Consider the following 27197-nt stretch of genomic DNA (forward strand, 5'->3'; position numbering starts at 1 on the left):
CGATCGGTTTGCAAGAAGTAGAGATACAGGTCTCCCAACATGAAAATTTTTCTTCTAACACGAAGAAAGGTTCAAAATCCAACCGGGACCCCCACGGATCCTCTGCCCCGTGAAAGATTTGATGAAACACGCATCTCTCATGGGCTCGTTTTATAATTTGATGCAAATTATAACTCTTATTTGTTTCCTTGCGTCTCAAACTTGAAGTAAAAGTTCGATAATCAATTAATAATTAAAATTCAATTAACCCTCTAATACCCAATTTTTTATTTTCGATCTAAATATCATTTTTAGTTATCTAAAATCGTTCTAAACAAGTTTTGGGCAATGATTTTTTTTATTCGCAAATCTATGAATTTTGGTTTTTGATTTTTAAAATTTTTATTTTTGAACATCCCTATTCTTATTCATTTTTTCTTGAAGCCTCTTCTAGTTATTGATTTTTGGCAATAATAAAAATTCAAGTTTTTAAGATACTTTTAAAAATAATAAATTTTCAATATTTTTCTGAAAATATTTTTATTTTCCGTGTATTTAAAGGAAAAACAGGTTTGAAATTATTTTAATACCACCAAGCTTTTCTTCTGTTGTAGGTTAATAGTAGAAAAATATAAAAAGCACGATTTTTTATATTACACGTTAAATAAACCCCAGGCATTTGTAGGTTATATAAGAATACAATAAGAATAAGAAAAAATACACAAAATTCCAAAGTGTTCCCCGTCTAAAGGCGGGGTTGGGTATTAGAGGGTTAAGGAAATCAATAAAAGATAACTCGACTTACTATGATTCTAGTAAAATATAGAAATATAAATGCTCGTTTTTTTTTTTGGTTTCGTGTTCACCCTTAAAATAGTTGACATTAGGAGAGCTAAACAAATATCTGCAAATTATTTTATGAGCTACAGAGGAATGCCCCTAACAAACAATTTAACTATGAATAGGACAAAATAATCAGTACTTGCTGCAACCAGATGGGTGAAAATTGATTTCACTACAAATGTGTAGTCATCATCTGTTTCAAAAAGCTGTTTTAATTGTTCTATCCAAATTTCAATTCTCATTGCAGTATATTTTCAACTGTGTCGAATTGAAATAGTCCACATTGATCACCAGGTTATTTATTACTGATAACAATATCCATATCATTTCACAGCTTGTGCAACCTACACCTGTTCTGTACCTTTCCCCGATCAAACAACATCAGCTGACCCAGCCTATCTCTTTTCCTATCTTCCCCCCGCAAGGAGTTCCTTTTAACCTCGTTACGAGGACAGAAATAGTACCGAAGAGAAAGGACGTCAACTAGCATGCAGCATTCGTTTCTAACGGCGGCAGTTCGGTTATTCCGCCACAAAACTCACGTGAAACGCAGCGTTGATATCGAAGTGATCGGACACGGCCGCATCTAGCGGGAAATCCGGAGCAAAACAAAACCGTCAATGACGGTTCTGACGAAAAACAAAATCCTCTTGCTCTCTTTCTCCACACACACCCCACCGTGTGGTGTGTTGTTAGCCGGTTGACCGACTCTGGGTTGCATTTTCATTTCATGTGACGGCAGCGAGGTGATGATATGGACCAAGGCGCGTTTCCGAAAGCGACGACGGCAAGTGATGATGCTCTGCCATCAACGAGAATCGAGCAGTTTCGTATAGGTACGAGGACCATCGTCATCTCTATATCCCGTCGTCCGTCACCGTCCGGTACCCAGTACACAATGTTGGGAAGCACGAGACTCTGGGTCGGGTGGACCACTATCGCCAATCGGTGGGTGGGTGTTTGGAGAGAACGACGAGCAAAATTAGAGTGTGAGCGATAGACTCAGTAAGAGAGAGCACCGAGGGATCAGAGGCAAGCCTCTAGGATTCGTAATAAGTGCACAATATTTGCGTTAAAGTTTACGCTCTCTGTTTACTGGTAGATACGTATAGTAGCCTCGTAGCTGGGTTAGCTGAAGCAGCAGATAATGAAAGTAAGCGTGCACGCAAATCCAGCTATTATCGTTTAGGTCACTGCACACAGAAGATTGGAAACGGAAGGTCGATGACCTTTACTTGGTGGCGTTAGATGTTGTAAACGACGATCGAAGATAGGGCTTGATAGAAAATTAGTACACTTACCATTCCTTCCGGTGTCGTGAACGTACTGAATTCCGGTGGCGATCCGTACTTGGTAGGACTGCCGGAATTGGATCGTACTCCACCGCGGCCACCACGACTTCCTCGACCGCGTCCTCGGCCCCGTCCGCGGCCAAGACCGCGACCAGAACCACGACCTCCTCTACTGCCACGGCCGCCCCTACTGCCTGGACCCCCTCTGCTACCAGGTCCACCTCTGCTACCAGGACCACCTCGACTTCCACGTCCGCCTCGGCTTCCGGGGCCACCTCTGCTACCGGGACCTCCCCGACTGCCACGACCTCCTCTACTACCACGGCCTCGGCGGATCGGAGGCGCCGAACCCACGCCAGCAAATGCGGACCGTAAAGATAACGGGGTTACCGTGTCGTTGTCATCTATGAACGATGGAAGACAGTGTTCCGGCGTTAAGGTCATACAAAACATGAGCTGGTAGGAACTAGCGCTACTTACCATCATGTCGTAGCAGCACTGCCTGGGCGCTTTGCGTTACTGCAGCGAATCGACCTCGTCCACGTCCTCGACCACGGCCTCTGCCACGGGGCCTAAACGGTACACGAAAATATTGGTGTGATAAAGTTTCAGTTTCAAAGCAAAGGTCATCAATTTTGAGCAACAGATTTGGCATACGAAAATTTGGGAACATTCGAAACTTTGCTGTGTTAAAGGATAAGTAGAACTTTTGTCCGTCCATCTCTAGCTTTGGGTGAGTTGATTAAATTGTTGTAACACAGGCTTATTTATAACCCCTGAATTATTTGAATTTGGGTTTAAGAATATTGTAACATTTGAGTATTTCCCTGGCCAAGATCACAGGGGTTGACGGTGCCAAAGTAGAAGGTGCACCATAATAATATCCGGCTGTGAAACATATCACCTTCCCAATACTTTGGCACACCCCTAACGGTTCATGATTTATCATGAAACGGCTGCATTCAGGCGGAGGATTTGTTAATATGTTTCGGCATATTATCAGGTCCTCTTCGAACAGAGGGACCGCCAGGGCTCAGTAGTTACTTAAACTAGGGCTGGTTGTTGATGTTTCAGTCCGTTTACACGAACTGTAGTATCCTTTGTACTAATCAGTAATGGTGGTTAAGTTTCAAAGCTAACGTGTGATCAATCGTTTTATAATTCAACATAAGAATGGGTGTTTGGTGAAACTGTAAGTTATACTCGTCGTTATAAAATAAGCGATTGTGTAAGTGCTAATAATGATATTTGAAGAAATGTATGGCAGTGTTGTGAAAAACTCAATTTTTTATAACTCACGCTTGAGATTTTTCATACGTGAGTTGTCAATCACGTAACTCAGCAGTCAAAAAATCATGGATGAGTTTGCTCATCTTTTTGACTCATTGTCTCGTATTTCCACAGTTTACTCACATAGGTACGGTAATAATTTCTTGTTGGTCTGGTAAAATTATAGTTAACGTAAACAAAAACATTAGGGCTTCACGAGTTTTTGCGACTTAATCATTTATTACGTTTTGAGTTGATTGAGTGATTTTGCATCAAAATCTCAAGCGTGAGTTTTACGAAGCAGATCTCTAATGAGTTTGTTCTCAATGGAGAGCGTACTGATTGAGATTTGAGTGTGAGTATATCAACACTGATGTATGGTGATGAAAATGGTATTAGAAGTGATTGTGACAGTTTTGTTTAAAACACGTACATAATAATGATAATATGAACCCTACTAGTTTATTGATGGTTATAATACATTCTGCAATCATTTCTCTGAATTCGTGATAAAATTGACAGCAAGTGCAGTAGAATTGATCGAAGTGATTTTATTTTTTCTGTAACTTTCTTAATCGTTCGATTATCTTTCAATAATTTATTAATGATATCAGATAGGAAATGGTAATAAAAATCAATTATGAAAATATTGTGATAAAATTGTAGTTGTGATAATGAAGTGATAAAATGGAAAGTATACATATATGATGTGTATTACGGACGTTAATGAGTGATAATCGGTGGTGATCAGTGATAGTGTCAAAAACAAAAGTGTGGTAATTATGTGACAGTGACTGATGAAATGAGATGGGGAATGAGGAGCTTTTAATAAAACTATTTCGTTTTTCACTTCAACCAATTTAGTAGCATTTCAAGTCTTATCATAGTTTTATAGTAGGCTGGAATACTAGACTTCAAAACTACGGCAAGAGCTGATTGCTGCTAGGGTACACAGTGACCATTTGAGCAACATTGCTTAGGAACGTCTGTGTGATGAACGTAACAGAGGCTTATAAAGGCAAATCAAGCATGATTTTTCAAATCGGCGTATCTAACACTCGGATGGTTTCGAGAAAAATGCGATGCAAAATATTGTAAAGCATTTTAAATCCTGTTTAAAATGTTTTGCATTTTTTCTATTGCGATGTCTACTATAAGTTGAAAAAAAGAACACTGTTTCTAACCACTATTAAACAAATCCGATTTGTTTTGAATTTAATTGAAAAACAGGTAAAATTAGAGAATAAACCCTTTTGCTTTGTGCTGCTCACATACACCATGGATGATTCGTCGATACCATACCTTGATTGATACATACACCTTGCTTGATGCGTCGGTTTGACAGTTCGTTTTGCACATCCGTCACGTCATATACACCAGTATTGTTTTGAAGTTGCACATACACCGGTTTGCAAATTCCCATAAAACTTATTAAACTTACACGGAGACGGAATTCAACTCAATTTTGGGTTGTTTCAACGCAATTCTGTAGTTGAGCCCAATAACTCAATTTTGGCTAAATTTCCAAGGTCCCCACTAGGTAGTTTGGCTTTAATTCCATTAGAAAAATATACTCAATTTTGGGTTGATTTAACGCAAAATTGAGTTCTTTCGACCCAAACATAAGAAAAGTTGCATTTACCCAAATTTGGCTTATTGGGCCAAACTACCCCCATTGGGTAGATGCAGCTCTCTCTATTTTTGACAACATTCGTGTGGGAGAAAGAGAAAACCGAGAGATTTTGGGTTGAAACTATAATCGATATACTTAATTTTGGGTAAAGTAAACTCAAAAATTAGGTAAAAATATTTCTCCGTGTAGTCAATTCGTCAGTTTCAACTTTCAACGACAACGAATATTAGTTTCCGAATGTTTCCAATTTCAACTCGACTAAGAGGAGCACCGGACGGAGCCGTAAATAACAAAATCAGGAGGAGAACAGTTCTTGTGCGAAATTTGGTGAGAAATATTGTCTTAAACCGAATACTGATGATGTTCCACATCAGTTTGCCGACCCGTCAGCTCGCTCAACTGTGGAAATTCAATTCTCTCGATTTCCAACATGTTTAGTGATTTGGAAACAGTATGACGTATCTGGTGTTCGAAATTTTATGTTTTGATTCTACATATAGGTCGCTTTACTATGAGCATATGTACGGTGTATGTGCTAGCATGAAAAATGTTGACAGTTGAGTCGCTTTGCAAACGAAGGGTGTATGTAGCCAAATTAAAAACACTGAGTAAAGTGCACATAGGGCATAATTTTAATTTATTTCTAAAAATCAAAAAATGGATGTAGGAATACTTTTATAGACGCATTAGGTAGATTATGCGTTTGTCAAGCCCATGCAAAGCAAATCTCGATTTGTTTATTTTTGCAGATACGTCGGATTGAAAAGTTTGGCTTGAAATGTAGGAAAGAAGCTTAGGGTAGATTAAAAATCCCAGTACTACCCCTATCGCTACCGAAAAAAAAGAATATTGTAACATTTGAATTTTTGTTTGTTACAAAAATACTATGATTCTCATTATCACAATCGTATCCATACTTTCTTGGACAACAGAAGCTTTTTTTTCTCTAGTGTACCAATGAATCTGTAGATTTGTTTTCTAAACTCCCGAGTGTTCTGGAAGGTGTCAAATACAAAAAAAACTTAAACCATATAGGTAATGACCAGTACTGTGAGTTGATACTTTCATAATATAGGGTACAAAACTACTTGGGCACTTCCATGATTAACTTTGGTATGAGGGGTTTTCACTGCCGAGTTTTATGAAACTATGTAACATACAGTGCCGTGAATCGCAAGTCAGTCCCATCTGCATTTTCGTCAAAATTGAGTTGAGTTCAGTTTTCAACATATTTTCCAATGCTCTTCCAGCTGCACTAATAAAATAATATGATTTGTTCGGAAAAAATAGGAAAAAAACAGCAAGTCAAATTGTCCCATAATGAAAAGTAATCGCATATCAGTCCCACTACAGACTTTCGCACCATGGAACACAAAAATTCAACTTGTTTTGATTGTCTTTATATTTTTCTCGGTAAGATATCATAGTGATAAGCAAGTTGTGGAAGTTTCATTAAGATTGGAACATGTTCCAATACTTTGGAATTTTTTGAATATTCATATGGAAAACGAGTTTGAAAACTTCACAGCCCATTTTCTCAATGCCTACTTTTTACAGATGGGACTGACTTGCGATTCACGGCAGTACAGTACTTCAATACGACGCATATTGTGGCCAAATATAAGCTCAGTAGCTTTCAGAACACCACACTGCCAAAGTGAATCACAAGAAAAAGATCCGGCTCCCTAATTCGCTGTAAATGCGAGATTAGGCTATATGTTTAGAATATTTTTAAGCCTACACAACCAATCTTTCTTTTTTTAAATTGGGACATTGCAACACCCTTTTTGATCACAAACAAAAAAAAAAAACAGAAATTGAAAAAAAAGACCAAACATTTTTTTTAATTCGAACAATACACTTATTTTTTAAAATTAGGATTACTAAGAGAATCCGACCAGACATTTTTCAAAGAATTTCCAAGAAGTGCTATATTATGCCAGGTATTACTTAAAATATTGGTTCATGATTATTTTCCATGAATTTCAGCATAAATTAATATAGACGGTTGCTCCAGGGATCCTCTAAAACACTTCGTGGATTGCTATAGTAATTCCTTTTATAATTTTGGTCAGGCCTTCTTTAAGTTTTAACTTGTAATTTATGCATGGTTGTCTCCTGTAATTACTCCAAACATTCTTCCTAGGCAAGCATTGCAGAATTCGCTCTCAATTGTTCTTGTGCTTCAACGTTCAAAGCAAGCAAAGAAAAACATCATATCTGTTTCGGCCCATGACCGGCAATGTTTCGCAAGTTGTAACAAACAGGCTTGAAAAAATAAAGGCACCAAACCAGGCCCCAAAGAGAGAAAGCTATAATAAAATCAATTTCTCTCGCTTAGTTACCGTTGGGAGTTGACGTTTTATTTGATAAACAATCCTTGAATATACGATAGCCATAGTGACCCCAAGGATTGGAGCTTGTTTAGATGGGTTTTATTTTATCCTATGTTATCTTCCCGATCTAATCAGAGCTGTATCAGAAGATGATAAACAGACTCTCATGATGTGCTACGGATCATGATTATTACAGAGAGCGAAAAGTGAGAGATACTCTTAATTTTCTCAGCATTCAAATTCTGCTCCTAGTATTTTTCAAGAAATGTGCCAAGAAAGCCAATGGAGTTTCTTAGGATTTCCACCTATATTTATGTTTAGCACGCCTAAAAGAAGTCACACAGAATTGAGTAAAATTTGCACAAAATCAAGCTCTCCTGGACCACATCATGTGTATAATAAAAAAAACTGCTCCTGAGTTGATTTTTTCTTCTTTTAGGAAAGCTTATGACACATACAGAAGCTTTATAATCCGCAGCATTTCTGTGTGTTGTGAACTTTGAGTAACTGATGCAAAAAACACAAAAAAAAACGATTTTTCAGGATGTGTTAACAATATAAAAATGATGTGCCAGTATCTTTTTATGTCATTCGATGCTACCTTGATTTAAAATAAGTTTGAATCGCAATTAAAAGCAAATAAGGCATTTTTTTGCGATTCGTCTAAGCGACTAAGCAGAAGCCATTTTTCTAATTTTATTAGCATCCCTGCTGAGACTGCAGAACAAAAACAAACGCGATTTTTTTATATGAAATGTTTTATAATTTATGCAATATTGCATGCAACTACTTGATATAGGTATGATTTAAGGTATTTCTATGAAAACTTCTCAAATATCAGCATTACCATTGAGTTTTGTCACGAAAAGTGTTGCACGAAATAAAGTTGCGTCTTTTTTACGATGCCCTAATTCCGCTCACTGTTCTTCGCAGAACAACACACAAGTAATATGCAATATTTGCCCCCAAAACAAAATAAAAATGATTACTTCTCTGAAAAGTATTTTCATGCATATCAGAGAATTACGATTCAATACGTATCACGTCCAAGCAGGAAAATCTGTAAAGCCCACTTGGAAGGATAACGTTGTGAACTATTGTCAATGTACATTTGATTGCGACTCTAATTTATATTACACAATCGGTATAAAGGCAACAACCAAAAGGGGGTTTCTATAAATTACGTCACGCTCTCACGTTTCGGTGGTGCCGTGTTCTTTATGTGACCTTGGAAACCAGTGAATTTGGCACCACGCAAACGTCAAATTAGTGAACTCGTGCATCGATCCATACCTTTAATCAGTGAATCAAATTGTCATTGAAACAGACACAAAACAAAGCAAGAGCGCTCACAATCGATTTTAGGCAAAAAAGTGAAAAATGTTGAATTTCACCGGAAAATAAAGAAAAAAATCTATGAGTTTATGTTCAAAAGTTGTGGCGGCAACTCTTGGGTAAACATATTTTAACATCGTTTAGCAAAGAATACAAATTGAAACGTTCTAGGAATGATTTAATGAGTGAGTTATTTTACCCCATCAGTGCGTCTTGGACTATGCGTTAGCGTTAGCGTTAGCGTAGTTCCCATCAGTGCGTATTGGACTATGTTCCCCTAATTCATTTCCATCAGTTTATCCCCGATATCCATTATCAAGCTTCAATTTCAGATGGACATTGAAAACTCCCATTACATAACGCACAAGGAGTGCAAAGCAGAATCCTTCCGCGTGACTGGTGGTCATGGATGTCACTTTGTTTTTGATAATAAATTGCTAATGAACTCTTTTACAATAAGCTCAAACCAATTTTTGAGATAAAAATATGAAAAAAAAAAGTTTAATATGTTGTGTTTGTTTTGTGATTGAAAAATAAAAATGCAAAAAACTAAAACCGTAGAGCTAAAAACAGCAATTAAATTGTTTATTTTGAAAAATAAATTCGTTTGTGACAAACTCATGGTTGGTACTTTCAACCTAATATTTCCTGTTTAAAATAACCTAAGCTCATGTTTGTTTCTACAAATATTGTTTGACAACCATTTTCTAGATTGAATCTTACAAAGTTCTGTTGTTTTCAAATTTTCATTTTTCATATTAAATTTTGAAACTAAAGTTGAATATTGATTGTGTTTACCAATTTTGCTTTCTCCGTGAAGCAATGATGCAAACTGGTCTTTGTATTGTATAGACGGAAAAACTTCAATAACAAACAGTTAGGACTTTGGTAGCATTGACGTTCTATTATAGTCTTTTGTGTATGATAACACAATTTGCATTGAAGTTGCATTGAAATGCGCGGAATAAGGCAACTCCAACGAGTGAATTATTCCGAAAAAATCCCATAATCTAATACATATTTTCTTGCGATCCACTCATAAAGCACTTTTGCTGATGCAATACATATTTTTAATAAACCATTTGAATCGCTTTACTTCGTAATTGCGCTGAATTACGGCACTTTATTTTATTTTAAAGAGCAGTAACGACTCAAAGACTCACTTTTTACCTGCTCAAAAATTATGAAAACAATATACATTTAACAAATTTAGATTATAAAACTGATTTGAAGTTAGAAAATCACCAAGAATTTGACCAAGAAGTTTTGTAAGGATACCTCGGGGGATTCCTCAAAAGAATTTCTCTAGAAATTTCGTTCAAGATTCTTCCTATTTTTTTTTCAAGAAATTTCTTCATGATTTTTTTGTTCAACTCCTTTCGGGATTATACCACAAATTTATCCTATGTATCTGTATTTGTCAATCATGCCAAGCATTGTAAATTTAAAACCTGTTCATGGTTCGACGTTCATTTTAATGCAGAGATTACTCCAGTGATTCCTCGAGGGTTTCCGTAAAAAATCTTCCAATGGTTTTCCAAAGAACTACAATGACTCCAGAGAATTGCCAAGAAAAAATAGCATCAACTATTGTGTGAATTCCGATCAACAGAGGAGGAACTTCATGAGGTATTCTTGCTGCAATTTCTGTATGATTCCCTGGAAGATCTCCGCACGAATTTTCTGAGCAATTACTCGGAATCAGTGTGAAGATAGAAGAAGGGTTCCTGGAGGCTTCCGTAATAATCCTCGAAGAATTCGCAGGTTTTTTATATTTTCAGCGGCGAAGGAATTATTGTGAGATTAACTATAAATATCCCTAAACGATTGAAACCCTGAAATGAACCTTTGTTAGTTTTTCTGAGAATCCCAGTACAAATCTTTGATCTTTTGAAGTATCAACTGAAAAAATCAATGGAAGCATCTACGGCAATTTCTAATGTGAATCTCGTGAGATTTTTCGTAGCAATTCATGTGCAAATTACTTATCCTTTTCCATATCCCTTACACTGTATTGCCAAATCTGTTGCATTTTGTTTAGGTTTTGTAAATAAACCAGAATAAAAATAAGTTCGCATCACTTACCTTGGTGTCACTGGTTCTGGTTCCTTGACGACTTCCGGAACTTCCGGACTGGTGGACACTTCCGTCGATGGTATCGCCACCCCGTTCAGCGGATCTTTCGACGACGAACATGTCGATTCTTCCACATCGACGGAATCCGTCGATGCCATGGTGGTGGTGTTGACCACCAACGGCGAGGCCGGTGGTTTCTGATCTAGCCGTGATGGTGTTAACGGTTTCAGCAGCACCCGTGGTGAAACCCGACAAGGGTTGTCTTTGGAGAATAACGACAACGGAAGCATGGGTGGTAGCTCCGATGAGCTGGTATTGCCGTTGGCTTCCAAGCTCAATGCCATAGTTAGCTTGGTGCTGACGGTTTCTTCCGTTTCTTCGTCAGCTACAATTTCGTCGGTTTCCTTTGGGGCCACAATGACGGTCCTCTTCGGACGTCCACGGGGTCGTTTTACTGGTGGCGGGGCATCTTCCAAGTCCGTTTTGCCTTCGTCTAAGCCGGAGTCTTTATCTGGAGGCTTGTGGGTAATTACGGTGTCTTTTGGTGAAGGAGTACTCCCAGAACCTCCACTACGGGTGCTCATACGCACCTTCGTTGACGGGATTGCTGCCGTAAAATCGTTCATAACAGGAAAACTGACGGCAGGTGTGGTTGTTATGGACATAACGGGAGTCACACTGCTGAAACTACTACTGTTACTGTTGCTTGAGGTTCCGTTCTTTTCCGCTAACGTCAAAGGGTCTTCAATGATCATACAATCGGAACTGGATCCTTCGTCGTTTTCGAGCAGCAGGACGCTGGTAATGTTGTTGGACACGGGTCGCTCAGCTTCAGGGATTGGTTGTATTACCGGAACAGCAACCGGTGAGCTCGATGTTGTTGGATGCCTCTTTAAAAGTACCGAAGCTGGAATCGCGTGAATTGCTGCCGTCCGCTTGGGACGGGGATCCATATGAGGAGTCGGTGTCTTGGCTCGTTGCCGCTTTGCTTGGAACAGCATTTCCTTAAGCTTATTGCCTTCTTCTTGGGACACAGTTGCAGGGGTTTCAATGGTTTTCGCAGTGGGAGCTTCGTTCGATTTGGGAATCTCAATTAAGGGCGAAGGTGTCCGCACTTTTTCCACTTGGACGTCAACTTGGGCCGGGATTGGATCTTCTCCCATATCCGACTTGCTATCGTCGTCTATCACAATTACGTCGTTTTCGACGGGTGGCATTTTGGCCACTTGATTGGGTACAATGACCGTTTGGTGATTCAATTTGATCTTTTTCAATTCTGGCACATCGGAGCTCGGTTCCGGTGATGGTTCCGGAATCGATCGTTTCAGGTCATTGACGGGTTCTTCCACTTTGTTTGCAAGGGGCTCCTCTTTCTCGAGAAGAACAGCGGGTGTGCTTTGTGCTGCGCTAGTTGTTGTGCAAGAGCTTCCCTTGTTAATCTTCAGAATGATGCGTGGCGAGTCGCAGCCGGAGTCTGGCGTTTTCGAACTGCTTGTCGACACTTCTGGAGGTTGCTGGTCGCTTTCCTCAGTGGACGGGTCGTGTGGTGGGGGCGGTGTCGTCTGCTCACGATCAGGTTCTGGGATTTGTTCCAACGTTATTTTCGGTGCCGAATCGGTTTCCGAATCCTTAGACTTGGAATTTGTGGGGATGGTCTTGATGGTGAACTTTGGAATTAGGATCGGTTCCGGTTCCTCCAGATCGATGTTGATCGTTACTGGCTCGTAAACGTCGTCTTCCGTTACGTCTACGATGTCATCCTCAGGAGGTGGAGTCTTTTCCTTGAGGACTTCTTTTGGTTGTGGTGGCATAGGTTTGATGTTGAGTTTCTTTACGACGGGGATAGTGGGAGGTGTGACTGCAGATGTGCTAGTCGTGGTCGTAATGGAACCGGATGTGATTTGCGGTAACGACGTTACGACACTATCGTTTTCCTTAGGGACTTTGATCGTTAATTTGGGAACGACGGAAGGTGAGCAGATTGCAGAACCGGGAGCCGACGATGACGATGAGATTGGTGAGGATTCTAGCGAATTAATACTGGTTTCACTTGAGCAGCTGTCCTCGGAAGCGAGTGGCTTCGGAGGCATTGGTTTGATTGTGAGTTTCGGGATCGGGACTTCCGATGGGTCCCGTGGAATGACCGGTGCTGGTTTAGGGATGGGCTTGATGGTGAGTTTTGGAATTGTTGACGAAATGCTGGAGTGTTGATCACTCGGAGATGCAGGTGGAGGCGTTGAGAGCTTCGGCGAAAAACTGCTACTTGTCGATGAAACTACCGACACATCATTGGAGTCCAGAGAACTCGTTTTGATGGTGAGTTTCGGTAAAGGTGGTTCCGGAATGGGTTTGATAGTGAGTTTGACTCCTTCAGAGCTGGTTAGCACCGGTCCGGATGATGTTCCGGAGGAGCCTGAGCTGGGTGAGGACGCTGCCGGGTCCGGTATTGCTTTGATGTGAAGCTTTGGGATAGTCGGAGGGTCATCCTCCTTGGCTACCAACCGGTTATTGTGGTGCGAATGATGGTGATGGTGATGATGATGACTGCTGTGGTGGTGATGGTTGTCTTTTTTAATCGTGAGCTTAGGAACCATGGGAGGCGAGTTAGAAGCCGACGAGTTTGAGGAGTTGTGAGTTGCCGAACTTGATGTATCGTTACTGGCAGATCCGGAACTTCCCGCTATCGTCGGACTACTGTGGTTTACGGCACGTATCGTCAACTTAGGCACAATGTGTGGTTCGGCTCCTTCGCCACCGGAATTGTCCAGAGACGAATTTTTTATGTGCAATTTAGGAATGATTTGCATTTGTTCGCTGCTGGATTCCTCAGGATTCACCACTGGTTTGATCGTGAGCTTGGGAATGCTATTGACCTGAGTTGCGTCCACGTTCGGCGGAGGTTTTATAGGCTTGATAGTAATCTTTGGAGAGCTTGGTTGATGATCTGATCCGGAACCAGTGCCCGGTGGCAGTTTGATTATAGTTCTAATGGGCTCTCGATGAAGATTAATCTTCAGTGGTTCAACCTTACGGTTTTCCTCTGAAAGACCCATCTCGTTATGCTTGGAAGAGGTATTGTTACCTTCCTTTGGAGATTCTTGCGTTGTCCGACCTACACAGTTCTGTAGAACGACGTTATTGTTGGCAGTCTTACCTTCCAAAGCACCTGTGATTTTGTGCTTCAAAGCAATGCTATCGTTATTATTTACAATTTTGTTGCTAGCCTCGTTCCCAGTTATCACTTCAGACGACGTTGGCGGAGGTGTCGAAGTAATTTCTATCACCTCCAGATCGTCATCAGCCGTCTCATCAACACTTGGTGTTGTCTGCTTTTCATCTAAACTATTTTCCTTCCGGCAGTTGGTGAGAATACTTTCCTCATCGGTATTGGACGATCCTCCCATTATAGTATTGGGACCGTTCGTTTCTCCACCACCATTCTTCGGCAGCTCTTCTTCTTCGTCTTCTTCTGATACAACAATCACTTCCTCTTGACTCTTTTCCCTACCAAGAGCTAACCCATCCACCAGTTCTTCTACAATTTCCGGCGATGACGATGTTCCTGCATCTTCCACATTTTCGACACTATTCATCTTTAGCACTTCCAATTGATCCTGCCGCTGCAGGTCGGGGTTCTGGTCGTTGTGTTTGCCGTTGATCTCCCGCTGACGTTGACGATGGACATCCTCAGCGACAACCAGCGGACCAGAATCGACCATCGTTCTTCTTCAGCACCTGTTGTAGTCGCATTTCGCGTCCTGTTTCTCTATTTACACACAGTTTCTCGTTTCGCTTCGCTATCTTCGGCTTTGGCTTTCACTCGATGTCATTCACAACACTCTTTCGCACTTGTTCTCTTCAGATTTGGGTTTCTTCTTTTGTTTCCTCTAACAAGCCTTTGATTTACTTCCTTTTTCACGCAATTTGCTCTACACTTACTAAACTACACTGCAAAAGATGGAAAATTGAAAAAATATGGTCGTGGAGTTGTAATAATATTGATTTGCTTCACATATTCCGATTGCCGAGCCATTGTACGAACATCATCACCATTCGAGGCGAGAGAGATATAAACACATACACAACTCATATCACATAAAAATTAGGTGTAGTGGCCACAGTCACCCTAGTCCACCCCTCCCTCTCCCTCACCAACTCTCTCTACACCCCTGATTGAGTAACGAAGGTTGGAGGCGGGAAAGCAGCAATCCGTTGTGGCAGTACTTGGATAGTCGTCACCGCAAAATCGACCATCATTCGTCAAGCAGTTACGGAGCCCAAATCCCAGACCAGCGTAACTCGACTAGAATACGGTACAATATTGTATGGCCTCACGGATACAGGCGAGCAGCTGGCTGGCAGCAGTCTAGTAGAGGAGGTCGCTTCCGATTAGTGTGTGTGTTTGTGTGCGTTCGATGGCGAAGAAAATATTCGAGCAATCTACGGTCCATCTGAACCGAACCTGCTGTATGTGCGGTGTACTTGAACCATGCACTGTGGGAATAGATACTAAAAATAATGGTCAACATTGGTAAAATGTAAGACGCACCCGTTCGTTTTTTTCACGGGAATGCTTAAAATTTAAGCATTTAACAAAGACATTTTAAATCTAAGATTCCAGTCAGTAGAAGAGAACAAACAAGTAGGTACAATTGTGTCTGCAAAATCCGTTGAATTGTTTATGTCAGTGTTCTAGTTCCAATTTTTTAACGAGAGATCAAGTAGGCTTAAGGTGTAGATGAATCGAAGTTCAAATTTTCAAGAGCACGGATCTGGAGAACCGAACATCCATTTGAGCTGAAAACCTTATCGATTGGTCACCACCAGCTCTTGAAAATTAGAAGTTTGGCTTCGATTCATCTCCACCTTAAACATTGAGCAGTTCAAAAATTTTAACTCAAAAGAGCTGAAAAATGAACGCGAATGGAAAATTGTTTACCGTGATGAATCAATACCCGGACGCTTAAGCAGTGTCAAATGTTCAGATACTAATTTCAATTCAATTCCGTTTGATTTGAATAATTTACCACCATGTCACGAATCGTTTAGACATCTATCTTTATGAAAACGACAAGTATTTCTGTTAAAATCATACAATTATTACTAAAATAACAATATTAATTTCACAAGTCTTGTTTTTAAATCCGGACATATGAATCAAAAAGCCGAACACTTTTGAATCAAATTCCGGACACCTGTACTTCAGCTAACTAAATTCACTAAGATAGTTTCATGTTTCGGTTACTTGCTTTCCTTGGTTGTAGGTAGACTCAGATTACCTGCCATAGGAGCAATTTTACCGCAATTTTCTTATTTTTCAACCAAATATATATTATATCCTTTTTCTTGCCATCCCACAATATTTCTCTGCATTTTTCTTCCCGAGCAGTTATTTTTTAGGCAAAATATATCTCGAACACTTAACGTCCGGATTTTGAAACCATGGCTCACCGAACCGGACACGCACTAATCGCTCGATAAATACCATATTACACTTCTTTTCTACACTTTGGTACGCTTGAATTGTTTACTAAATAGTTTTCACACACTAATGATCACAAGAATTCACAAAAATTATACTTTTCAATGAATAACCGTTAACTCAATGTTGCTCTTTGTTTGCTGACGAACTTAAACCACAAAAACTGCATTATGATAAGACGGTGTCTGACTGGGGCAACAATTATGTTTTTATGTTTATTAATTTTCTGCCAATGATTACTAGATGAGAAATCGTTGTAAATTGATGAGAAATGTTACAAATCTAAGATAATAATTAAACTCACAATATTATTCGAATTCACATGTAAATCAATGAATAATATCAGAGTGTCCGGATATTGGTACCGTCCGGATTTTGGTTCATCACGGTACAAGCCAGATTTAAAACAAATTTAAAAGCAGAAAGATTTACTAAAGACAGGGCTGGTAGCAGTCAGACAGTAAAATAATAGTGACTTTAGTGACCAAAATGATAAAAATAGTGACCAAAAAGTGACCAAATAGTGATCTAAAAGTGACTTCAAAACTACATGTATTAGTCATGAAAATGACTATAAATTAAAATAAGCGTCAACGTAAGCGCCAATATGGTCAAAATTCATATTTTCGTTGCTATGCATGCTTTGCCTAATAACACACTTGTTGGACATGCGAACAGCACTTGCTTGTTAGCACATACACATGTTTGTGCGGATAGTTCAGCGTATAAACCAGTCTGCTATGATGCTATGATCATGATTGAAACTTACTGTTTGGTCGCATAAAATACCATGCGAATATGGACAATGCAGTAGTTAGGGTGTCCGTTCAAAATCAGTTTTTCAATTCCCGGATGCCCGATTTAAAAAAAAATCTTTAAATTTATTTTTTTTATACAGAATAGTCAAAATCGGAAGACTTGAGATTAAATTATTTTTGATTAATACTGTGAGCTGAATATGATTTGAATTTCAAAAGAGTTTTGGACAAAATTATATGAACTTATTTGTTGAATATCTAAAAGCCCAGGGTGGACGGGGTGAAGTCATTGGAATTTCAGAGAGCTTTTGTAATTATATGAACAAATTTTTGCTCTGTGTAATTTATACTGCTTTTCCCAAAAACTGCAAAGTTCAATAACAAACCTTCTAAGACTGCCTTCAAAATTATGCGTTAGTCATAGACCATGACTGATTCCTGGACAAATTCTTGATCTGGTGAAACTTATGTTGGATCTTTTTAACAGAAACGGTATCTTCGAAAACATTTTATTTTCTCCTTTGAAGCTGGCTAAATTTTTGACATAAATCTAAAATTGCATCTTACAAGCAATCTATCAAAAATTTGGCTAAGAATTGCGTCAAAAACTTAACAAAAATCTGATTAAGATTTATAAGATTTTTCCATGAATACATGAACAATTTTACATGAAATGTGTTGGGAACGATTGGAAAAATACACTGTAAATCTGCAGAAATCTATACAAAATCTCGTCAGGGGCCTCATAAGAACTTTTTCATAGATCAATGAATAACTAATCGGTAATCCAGACAAGGCTTCATCAAAAATCAGTATCATCTCAGAAATCCGCCAATCGTACTTCTGAATTAATCTGTTCAAGATTTCAGTGGATCTCCCAAGAAATTTGTCAAATATTCATTTGGCTCAGGTTTTCGTAAATGGCAATATCATCAATCATAACTACTTTCTACAACTTATTTTGGTGGTTTGTAGGTTAGTGCTTGGAGATGTTCGGTCAAAATTATTTTCCCGGTGATCATCCCAAATTTCTGGTTTTCCTGTCCTTTTCCCCGGTCCAGCGGCCACCCTAGAATTATTGAAAACAATTGTATCACTCGACTCGTAATCTCACGTTTTATCTGTTTTACGCCCGTTTTGTATAGATATAGTTGACTTATGATCATTAGATTCCTATCAATATTAGTGCTCAATTTTGAAGTCCTGGGCGAGTTTCAAACAAACTCTTTGATTTTTTGTTTACCATTAAACCCCGTCTCTGGCATATCTCCGGGAGGAATTTTTATGAGGATCTTTCAAATAATAGGTTAAAGATTCCTTCTATAGTCACATATTACTGCAGAAAGTACATTACTAATTTATTCAGCAGATCCGTCAGATATTGGCCCTGGTATTCGCCAATATTTATTAAAATATTACGACTACAAAATTCAGCACAAATTTTAAGCCAACATATTCTCCAAAACCTTTCCTAGATTTTTATTTATATTTTCCGTTGCAAATGTCTACGAAATATTCAGGAATCCATATCTCTTTTGACTCTTAAATTTCAAAATCACACTTATTTGTTTTTATAATAATAAATATCTATTTCTTGCTGTTTGTGTTTGAAAAGATAACCCAGCCTTAAATTTCAATACCGTTAGATTACGAAAATAGTGACTTTAGTGACCAATTTTCGGAAAAAAAAGTGACTTTAGTGACTTTATGTTGGAAATAGTGACTTTTTAGTGACCAGATCGAAAAAAGTGACCAAGTCACTAAAAAGTGACTTGCTACCAGCCCTGTAAAGATGACAAAAGACATTAAAGGTTGCATACATTGTGCGTGAATCAATGAATTGTTGGAAGCGAAGCGACTATGAAACTCCAGTAGGCTATGGCTAGCTGACGTATAATTGTAAATGAGTAGAAAAATAAATTTGTTCATTCTGTTCTTGCCCACTGAAGTAGAAGGTTGTTTTTATTCTTACGACTACGGCTCACCTTCCCATAGGTTATTGGTCCAGAATATTTTACTGCGAGTAGTAGCAAGAGAAGCTGGCCAACAACCATCAATATGCCAGTCTCATTGGAAGTTTGCTGTACGTGGCGGTGAATACTAGGCCGGATATTGCGGTAAGCGTTTCAATTCTAGGAAGATCGGTAAGTGCACCAACACATGCCGATTGGAACGAAGCTAAGCGAATACTTCGCTACCTCAAGCTAACCATGGACCACGAACTTGTGCTGGGAGAAGATGAATCCGACCTGGAAATATACGTAGATGCGGACTGGGCGAATGACGCGAAGAGTCGCAAATCCAACTCTGGGTACCTTTTCCTGTTCGGCGGTGGTCCAATATGCTGGGGGTCCCGCAAGCAAACATGCGTCGCCCTCAGTAGCACGGAAGCTGAATTTGTAGCACTGGCGGAGAGCTGTCAAGAGCTACAATGGATTGACCGATTGCTAACGGATTTTTCGGTGAAAACTATCAAGCCAATCCTGATTCACGAGGACAATCAATCCTGCATTAAGCAAATGGAGTCCGGACGTGCCACCAACCGTTCGAAACACGTGGATACGAAATACCATTTCGTTTACCAACTGATGGCGGATGGCGTGATCCGGATGCAGTATTGCTCAACCGAGCACATGATAGCCGACATGTTAACAAAGCCCCTGACCAACGTGAAGCTGACCAGATTCAGAGAAGCAGCTGGAGTTTATCCGTCGAGGAGGAGTGTTGGAAGCGAAGCGACTATGAAACTCCAGTAGGCTATGGCTAGCTGACGTATAATTGTAAATGAGTAGAAAAATAAATTTGTTCATTCTGTTCTTGCCCACTGAAGTAGAAGGTTGTTTTTATTCTTACGACTACGGCTCACCTTCCCATATGAATATGAATGTGAATATGAATCCAATGTAGTTTAAACCAATATTTTTAAGTTTTGTGCTTCTCTGTGCATTTTAAAGTAAACGGGCAGTTCGTGTGCAGCGTCAGAATCTGGCCCGAGAGTTCAATGTTTACTGCGTTCACGTGCAAAATTAGAACGCGTTCAGTTCACTTTTGGCTTGCGTTCAGTTTGAAATGCATCACAAGCTGTTGAAGAGGCAAAATTGCTAAGGGTGCTGCCATAGTGGTTATCACGCTCAATTGTATAAGTGCCCTAGTGTAGAAGTGTTTGTGAAACTTAGAGGAAAACAATATGCACTCTGTCTCGAAAATCACCCAGAATCTGTGTGTAAATATTTCAAATTGGGTAATATTTCCATATACATTTTGATTAGTCTGGAAAGTGTGTGCAAGTTTCTTTGAGGAAAACAAAAATAAACTGAGTATGACGAGCGTATGCGAATGTTCGTTAGTTCAAATGTCACTAATGTCGTTTTCGTTTTTGAACCTGGGTTAGTGCTAACCTGGCTCCAGAATAAAAAAACGTTTTCAGGTTCATCTGTCAAACGGTATGTTGGTGTGCGTGCCATCACGCGGTGTTGCTTGCGAGCAGTCAAACGTAGATTCGCTCTACTGTTTTTTTCAACCTGTGTGTTTGCCACTTTTGCAGAATAATACTACGAATATTATATTTTTTCGCGTATGCTTGTCGAAAACAAATCGCAGATTGTGCAAACCTCCCAACAGCTGTTGATTATTTCAGGAGGAAGTTTCGTCGAAACTGAATTGCAATGATTTTGTACTCAATTTATATAAATCAGGCTTACCCAACCCGTTTGAACCGCGGGTCAAATCACAGAAACAGTTTTGTGCGGCGGTCCAAATTTTTTGATGCACATGCATTTGCGTAAAATCTAACAAAAGTCAGTAAATGTTGCATTTTTTCTAGACATCGCAAAAAAGCTGACAAGCATCCTGCAGGATGCCGTAAAATGCCTTCCAACATATTTTTTTTTATCTTTTTTTATTGAGAGATTTTCTACCGTAGGCAGGTTTATCCCCAAGTAATATTCCAACATAATTGAATAACCATAACTTTTTGAAAATACTTGCCTAATTCTTATGAAAAATATCTCCATAGTAAGTTCGTAAGGTATTAACATCGAACTTCCATGTATCTCATATATTGGATATGGATATGGAAAACGTTCAGCATCTAGTTAAGATTTCGTAATTATAATGCAAATATCATCATAGTTCCATCACTAAAAAATGCTTAGTATTTGCATTACGATAATGAAATGCTAGGTAGATACTGAGCGTTTAAAAAAAAAATAATATATGAGATACATGCAAGTGAATACTTGTTATAGGAAAGAATAATAATGGAAATTCTGAAGATATTCAAAATTCCGTGTATTCACCCTTATTCTTGTTTACGGCCAATCAAACTTTCGGTCGAATCCTATTCGTTCGAATCTACGGCCCACTTGATTTTGCAGTTTACGGGAATGCAAAACGGTTTTCGATCGAAAGAACATTCGAATCGAACGCTTGTTAACGAAAACCTTTCATAGGATACTGTGCGAATCATGTTCTGGCATCCTGCTCAAAATTTTCCAAGAACTCCTACAAATCCTATAAACAATGTTTCTAGAAATCCTTCAAACCTCTCCTACATAATTTTGAAATCTTCGATAATGTTGTCCAGGATTATCAAGGATTTTTTCTCATAATTTTATTAGAAAGATTCCGTCAGAATCTGTCTAATTCTGTCTAAGATTATGTGAGAATCCTACCCAGGATTACATTTAAACTGTGCCCAGGAGGTTAGAAAATATCTTCTAAGTTTCATTGTTACATCTGACAAGGCCTCAAAAGGCATTTAGTTTTGTCTACCAAATAGAGATGTAAAGAAAATAAATTGCTCTTATATTGTAAGATTAATATTATTAAATAAAACTTTTCACATCGTGAACGTGACGTGCTCACGTTAAACCTATGTGTAGTACAATTTTCGCCATTATTCGTAGTCTCAAAATAGGTGCTTAAAATTTAGCTGCAAATAAAATCTTCAAATTTGATATTGATTTGAGTAACTTACAAATCTCGCGTAACATTACTAAAGGACCTATCTAACATTGAGAGGCTCTCTTTGTTTACTTTCTCTTTCATTAATAACTGAGTCACATTAATCTCTTCTGTTGCTTTTTTTTGTATGAAACGCTAGTCAAGGAAATTGACTTTCGATCTATAGTGAAAAACTTCCCAAAATCTTTAGTATTCCACTGTTATAATCAAAAGAGAACGATAGAGGAGAGAATCTCTCATTTGTACATAGGTCCTTTAGTAATGTTCCGCGAGAAATGAAAGGTTTTGCCTTCATATGTGCTGACTCCAATTTGGTATAATTCTCAACGGGCCGCATCAAATGTGCCCAATATAGCCCGCGGCCGTACGTTGGGCAGCCTGATAAATGAAATGAATGCATATAGGTACTACCTCTTCCTCCGTGTAGTTCTCCCTCATGTCGTTCAAAACTTTGCCCACAGGGTTTTGTTTTAATCTCGTTATTTTTCGAAATAAATAACTGATAAAAACAAATCTTCAAAATCCGAGTCAGAATCTGATTTCTAATCGCAGAAGCAGCGAAACCTGTTTCGTAATCACAATCGAAAACTATTTTTGTTGTTACAAATATGACAGTTCGATTGCAATTGTATTGGTGAACCCAGTCATGAAACCGTAATTCATCACAGTGCGAACCTATCGGATTTGGGGTTGGAACTAGTGCGAAACTAGGTCCAACCTGAGCGAATAAAAAAATAGTTTTGACAGTACTTAGGTTGGAACTAGTGCGAACCTAGGTTGGAACTGAACAAAAACGAATTCGACATAAGCTCTATAGTGAATATGTCATGTGACGCGTGCACGTATGCGAGCTCGTAAAACAGAAATTCAACAGTATGAAATCCTTTCGCACACGCGTTACTATTTCATCGGCTTAATACCCTAATACGGAAGAGGTGGATTGCCTAACAACCAGTTTGAATTCATGAAAGATAAATCAACTCTGAACGCTCTTCAGTCAGCCGTTCAAATAGCTGAAGTGGCAATCGAGCATAAAAAGAGCGGCATAATAGGACCTCTGCGAGTGGGGGTGTTGCCCAGTAGGTGGTGAATTTCACAGTAGATTCTGATGAACCTACTTGAATACCACAAAATTCCGAATGCAACTCCGTCAAAACGACCGGTGTCGCTTAATGTACCAAAGCACTCGAACAAGATTGCCAACCGGCACGTCAGGATAGATACCAGTAAGATCCTGATAATGACATACTGAAGGCGACACAAACGGACAAGGCATGGAACTACGAGTAGGAGTGCTTCGAACACATTGGGACCAACGCCAGTACTGCCCCAACTATGTATACTGGCAGGGCACGACTAAGGAGAAGTGACGGTATATGTACTGGATCATATGCGTTGAGGCTGACAGCGGCGAAATTCTACTAGGTACCTTAGTAGGGTCGGGTGACACTGGTCTGAAACGGCGAGTGGGATAATGGCGCAGGCTGCCCTCGTCCCGTAAAACTGTGGCACACCAAAGAGAACGTTCCAAATCCGTCGCCTGGTTGTTCCAACTAGGTTGGAGTAGACTCAGACGTGACTTGCGCTTATCCGGCTCTGAACATAGTACCCCATGAAGGACTATGTCAACCCTAGCATGGCCTCCCTGCTAGCATAGATAACCATGGGATCACAAAGGCGGCTATTCCAGCGGTGATGTTTAGCGGCTCTTAGGGGACCCATAAGAGATTATCCATCAAAACAAACTAGCGGAATGTGAAGGAGAGGCTTCTGGAACCATCAGTAATCAGCCAAGATTCCCCTTTCTTGGCGACCAACATCAACTTACGTGAGAACAATATGGGCAAAAGTCTAGACACTGTAACGACGGCGGGCGATGAGTGCTCCAGTGCAACATGTAAGGTAATTGATGGCCCGGGACTAATAGAGGCCATGGATCGCAATGGGGAGTACCTCCCGAAAATACAGGTGGCTGCTAAGCAACTCGACGTCATCATCGACAATCAGTTCTAGCTGCAAATCAGGACTACGAGAAAACCAAGCAACAACTTGACAAGGTAGAAGGCAAAGAAGATACTAAATCGTGCCAGACTGAAGAGTTTTCCTTCACAGGCAACACGAATATATCAGATGACTTTATTCGATACGTGATGCGAAAGAGAGAGGATGAATACGTGGCGAAAAGACGCATGGTTGCTAAGCGAAAAATGATCTACGCGGCCGTCCTCCAGAGCAGAAAAGCTGGCACGAGCCAATGAATATATGACAAAAGGTCGTAAGGACAGAAGATCAAAAGACAAAATGTCGAAGAGGAAAAAAGAAGGGACAAAAGAACGGAAACCTTTTTCCAAAGAAAGACAACTAAATTATTGGTATCACTGACCGCATTAAATGTAGAGCTTGCAAATGTGGGTACAGTGAGTGAGTACCTTCCGCAGAAATGGTGCAGAATCGATTATCGACGTGACGTTTTGTAGTCCTAACCAGTGATGCATTTGAACGCGTTCAGTTCGCGTTCCAGTTCAATTTTTAGAACGGAGTGATCAAGTAGGCTTGCTCATTGTTCAGTTCAAAAATGTGAACGCTAGAGAGCAGAAAATTGAACGCAGATGGTTTTAACGGATTTCTCGGCATCTTAACTTACCAAAATTGTTTTGAAGGTGCTCAAAGCTAAAAATGCTATATTTATTATAATTGATTTGATTACTGTTGTAAAGCATTGCGATCTGAACGGTCCGTTCGAGAGCAGCTACAAGCTCTGGCTCGAGAGTTCAATGTTTACTGCGTTCTCGTGCAAAATTTGAACGTGCTCCGTTCATTTTTAGCTCGCGTTCAGTTCAAAATGCATCACTGGTCCTAACCTTTTAGGTACAATGAACTGGCGCGTTGATGATGGTTATACTCATAGTTAGAAAAGATCCGGCCATCCCTAGAAATATGGTATATGATCATGTGAAGGCAAGCTCCTCTGCTGAGTGTTGTGAGCTATTTGCGAACTTTTTTGCTTCTGTTTTCAATCATACTGCTAGTTCCACGGTGGAAGCTGAGAGTGCTTCCTCGGAGGTCCCGCTGGATTTCCTTAGTCTGACGACTTTTGAAGTAACTCCTGCAATGGTTATCACTGCTGCCAGAAAATTGAAGAGTTCATTGTCCCCCGGACCCGATGGCGTTCCATCAGTATTGCTCAGTCGCTGTGCAGCTGTTCTGGCTGATCCGCTTTCGAAAATTTTCACTCGGTCTCTCAATGATGGTATATTTCCGGCCATTTGGAAACAATCGTACATGTTTCCGGTCTTCAAGGTTGGAGATAGGGAAAGTGTTAGAAATTACAGAGGAATTACAAACTTGTCAGCAGTATCGAAGCTGTTCGAAATTATCGTCAGTGAAGTCATTCTTAGTCAGTCGAAGCACTACGTCTCACTCGATCAGCATGGTTTTATGCCTGGAAGATCTGTCACTACGAATCTGCTTTGCTTTACTAATACATGTATAACTGCTATGGAGGAGAAAGCACGAGTTGATGTGATCTACACCGATTTGAAGGCGGCCTTTGACCGAATCGATCATAATATTCTATTGTCGAAGCTGATTCGCCTTGGTGCGACTAATAAACTCGCATCATGGCTCGCCTCCTATTTGATCGGAAGGCAGCTACGTGTTAAAATCGATTCCTGCGTTTCGACCCCATTCTGTAATTCGTCGGGTGTACCCCAAGGAAGCAATTTGGGTCCCCTATTGTTTGCACTGTTTTTCAACGACGTCGCTTCTACATTAGGTGTGGACTGCAAAATCATCTATGCTGACGACATGAAAATTTATCTGGTGATTCGATCAGTGGAAGACTGCCATCGTCTGCAAAATCTGATAGACAAATTTATTGACTGGTGCCAACTGAACAAGTTAATTGTCAGCATTCCAAAGTGCTCTGTAATGGCATTTCACCGCTCGAAACGACCAATTTTGTTCGACTATAGGATGAATGAATCCAGACTTCGTAGGGTTGATGAAGTGATTGATTTAGGAGTGACGTTGGACTCGAAATTGACCTTCAACAATCACTATGCGTCAATAATAGCCAAGGCAAATCGTCAGCTGGGCTTCATATCGAAAATAGCCAAAGATTTCACAGACCCGTACTGTTTGAAATCACTATACTGTGCGCTGGTACGGCCAATTCTCGAAACTGCTTCGATTGTTTGGACGCCAAATGATGTTTCCTGGACATTGAGGATCGAACGTGTCCAACGAAGGTTCATTCGGATGGCCCTGCGTCATCTACCCTGGCGTGATCCACTGAATCTTCATGCATATCCTGCTCGATGCAAGCTACTCAACATGGACACCCTTGAGAAAAGGCGTAAAATTCAACAGGCGATGTTTGTAGCTAAACTTCTGAACAATGAAATTGATTGTCCACGACTGCTTTCCAAGCTAGATATTCGGGCTGTTCAACTACCTCTCCGGCAGCGATCATTGCTACAAGGCAGATTTCACCGAACTCAGTGGCGTCTCGTCCTAAGGTGCACTTGGTGCACTGCACAGTCAAAGATTTCAAACCAACAAATTAAATATATATATATATTATAATTCTCAATCTTCTAACATTCATAATGTGTAGTTGTTTGAAAATGTTGTTTGATTTCTTCACCTTCAATTGGTGCATCGCCCTCAGTGAACCGTTTGATTCTCCCCCCATGGTCTTGCTCAACCAGCAAGCGAAAACAGCCAAGCAAACAAGACAAACTGCCATGCGTCTCCATCGTATTGCAGAGAATGTTCATTTCAGCCGTGCACTCTTTCTTGTGCACGAAAATAGCGTGTATGGACACAGCAGGAATGTGCATTTGTATTGGCATTTCTAGAGCAACAGTGGCGTTGTACAGGTAAAATTTGGTTCACTCCAATTTGTGCACCCGAGAGAGAAATGCCCATGACGCTCGCATTGGTTTGCAAGAATTGAGAAAGCGCGCGCAACTGGTGTCACGACGTCTGCTGTTGGAAGAGAAAGCGTCAACGCCATACATGCTTTGTGTGTATGTATGTTGCATGGAGCTTCCAGGTGTCGCGCGATAGTAGGCGTAATATTAATTGGAACCAAATCTAGATGTTATAAACATATTGGCCAAATTGATTATGTTTTATCTTATAAAAAACCCAAAATTTATGTGGCTTTGAATTGATTTATAAACTATGTGTGAATATAGTTTTTCTTGCTCAATAGACCGACAA

General features: G+C 39.8%; 1 protein-coding gene across 7 annotated transcripts in view; it reads right to left on the reverse strand.

The window, feature by feature from the left end:
• LOC5571898 overlaps positions 1-27197 on the reverse strand; it is an 87040-nt gene that overhangs the window by 50005 nt on the left and 9838 nt on the right. For 5 of the 7 annotated variants that reach the window (XM_021850214.1, XM_021850215.1, XM_021850221.1 and 2 more), the window contains exons 2-4: positions 10773-14711; positions 2595-2686; positions 2124-2518 (exon numbers count right to left, since the gene is read on the reverse strand). In XM_021850214.1, the coding sequence (XP_021705906.1) occupies positions 2124-2518; positions 2595-2686; positions 10773-14482 (4197 nt within the window). In that variant the 5' untranslated portion in view covers positions 14483-14711. The remainder of the gene's footprint in view (positions 1-2123; positions 2519-2594; positions 2687-10772; positions 14712-27197) is intronic. The other 2 variants (XM_021850217.1, XM_021850216.1) reach the window with 1 other exon arrangement.

The sequence above is a fragment of the Aedes aegypti genome, chromosome 3 (genome assembly GCF_002204515.2).
Source record: "Aedes aegypti strain LVP_AGWG chromosome 3, AaegL5.0 Primary Assembly, whole genome shotgun sequence".
Taxonomy (NCBI): Eukaryota; Metazoa; Arthropoda; class Insecta; order Diptera; family Culicidae; genus Aedes; species Aedes aegypti.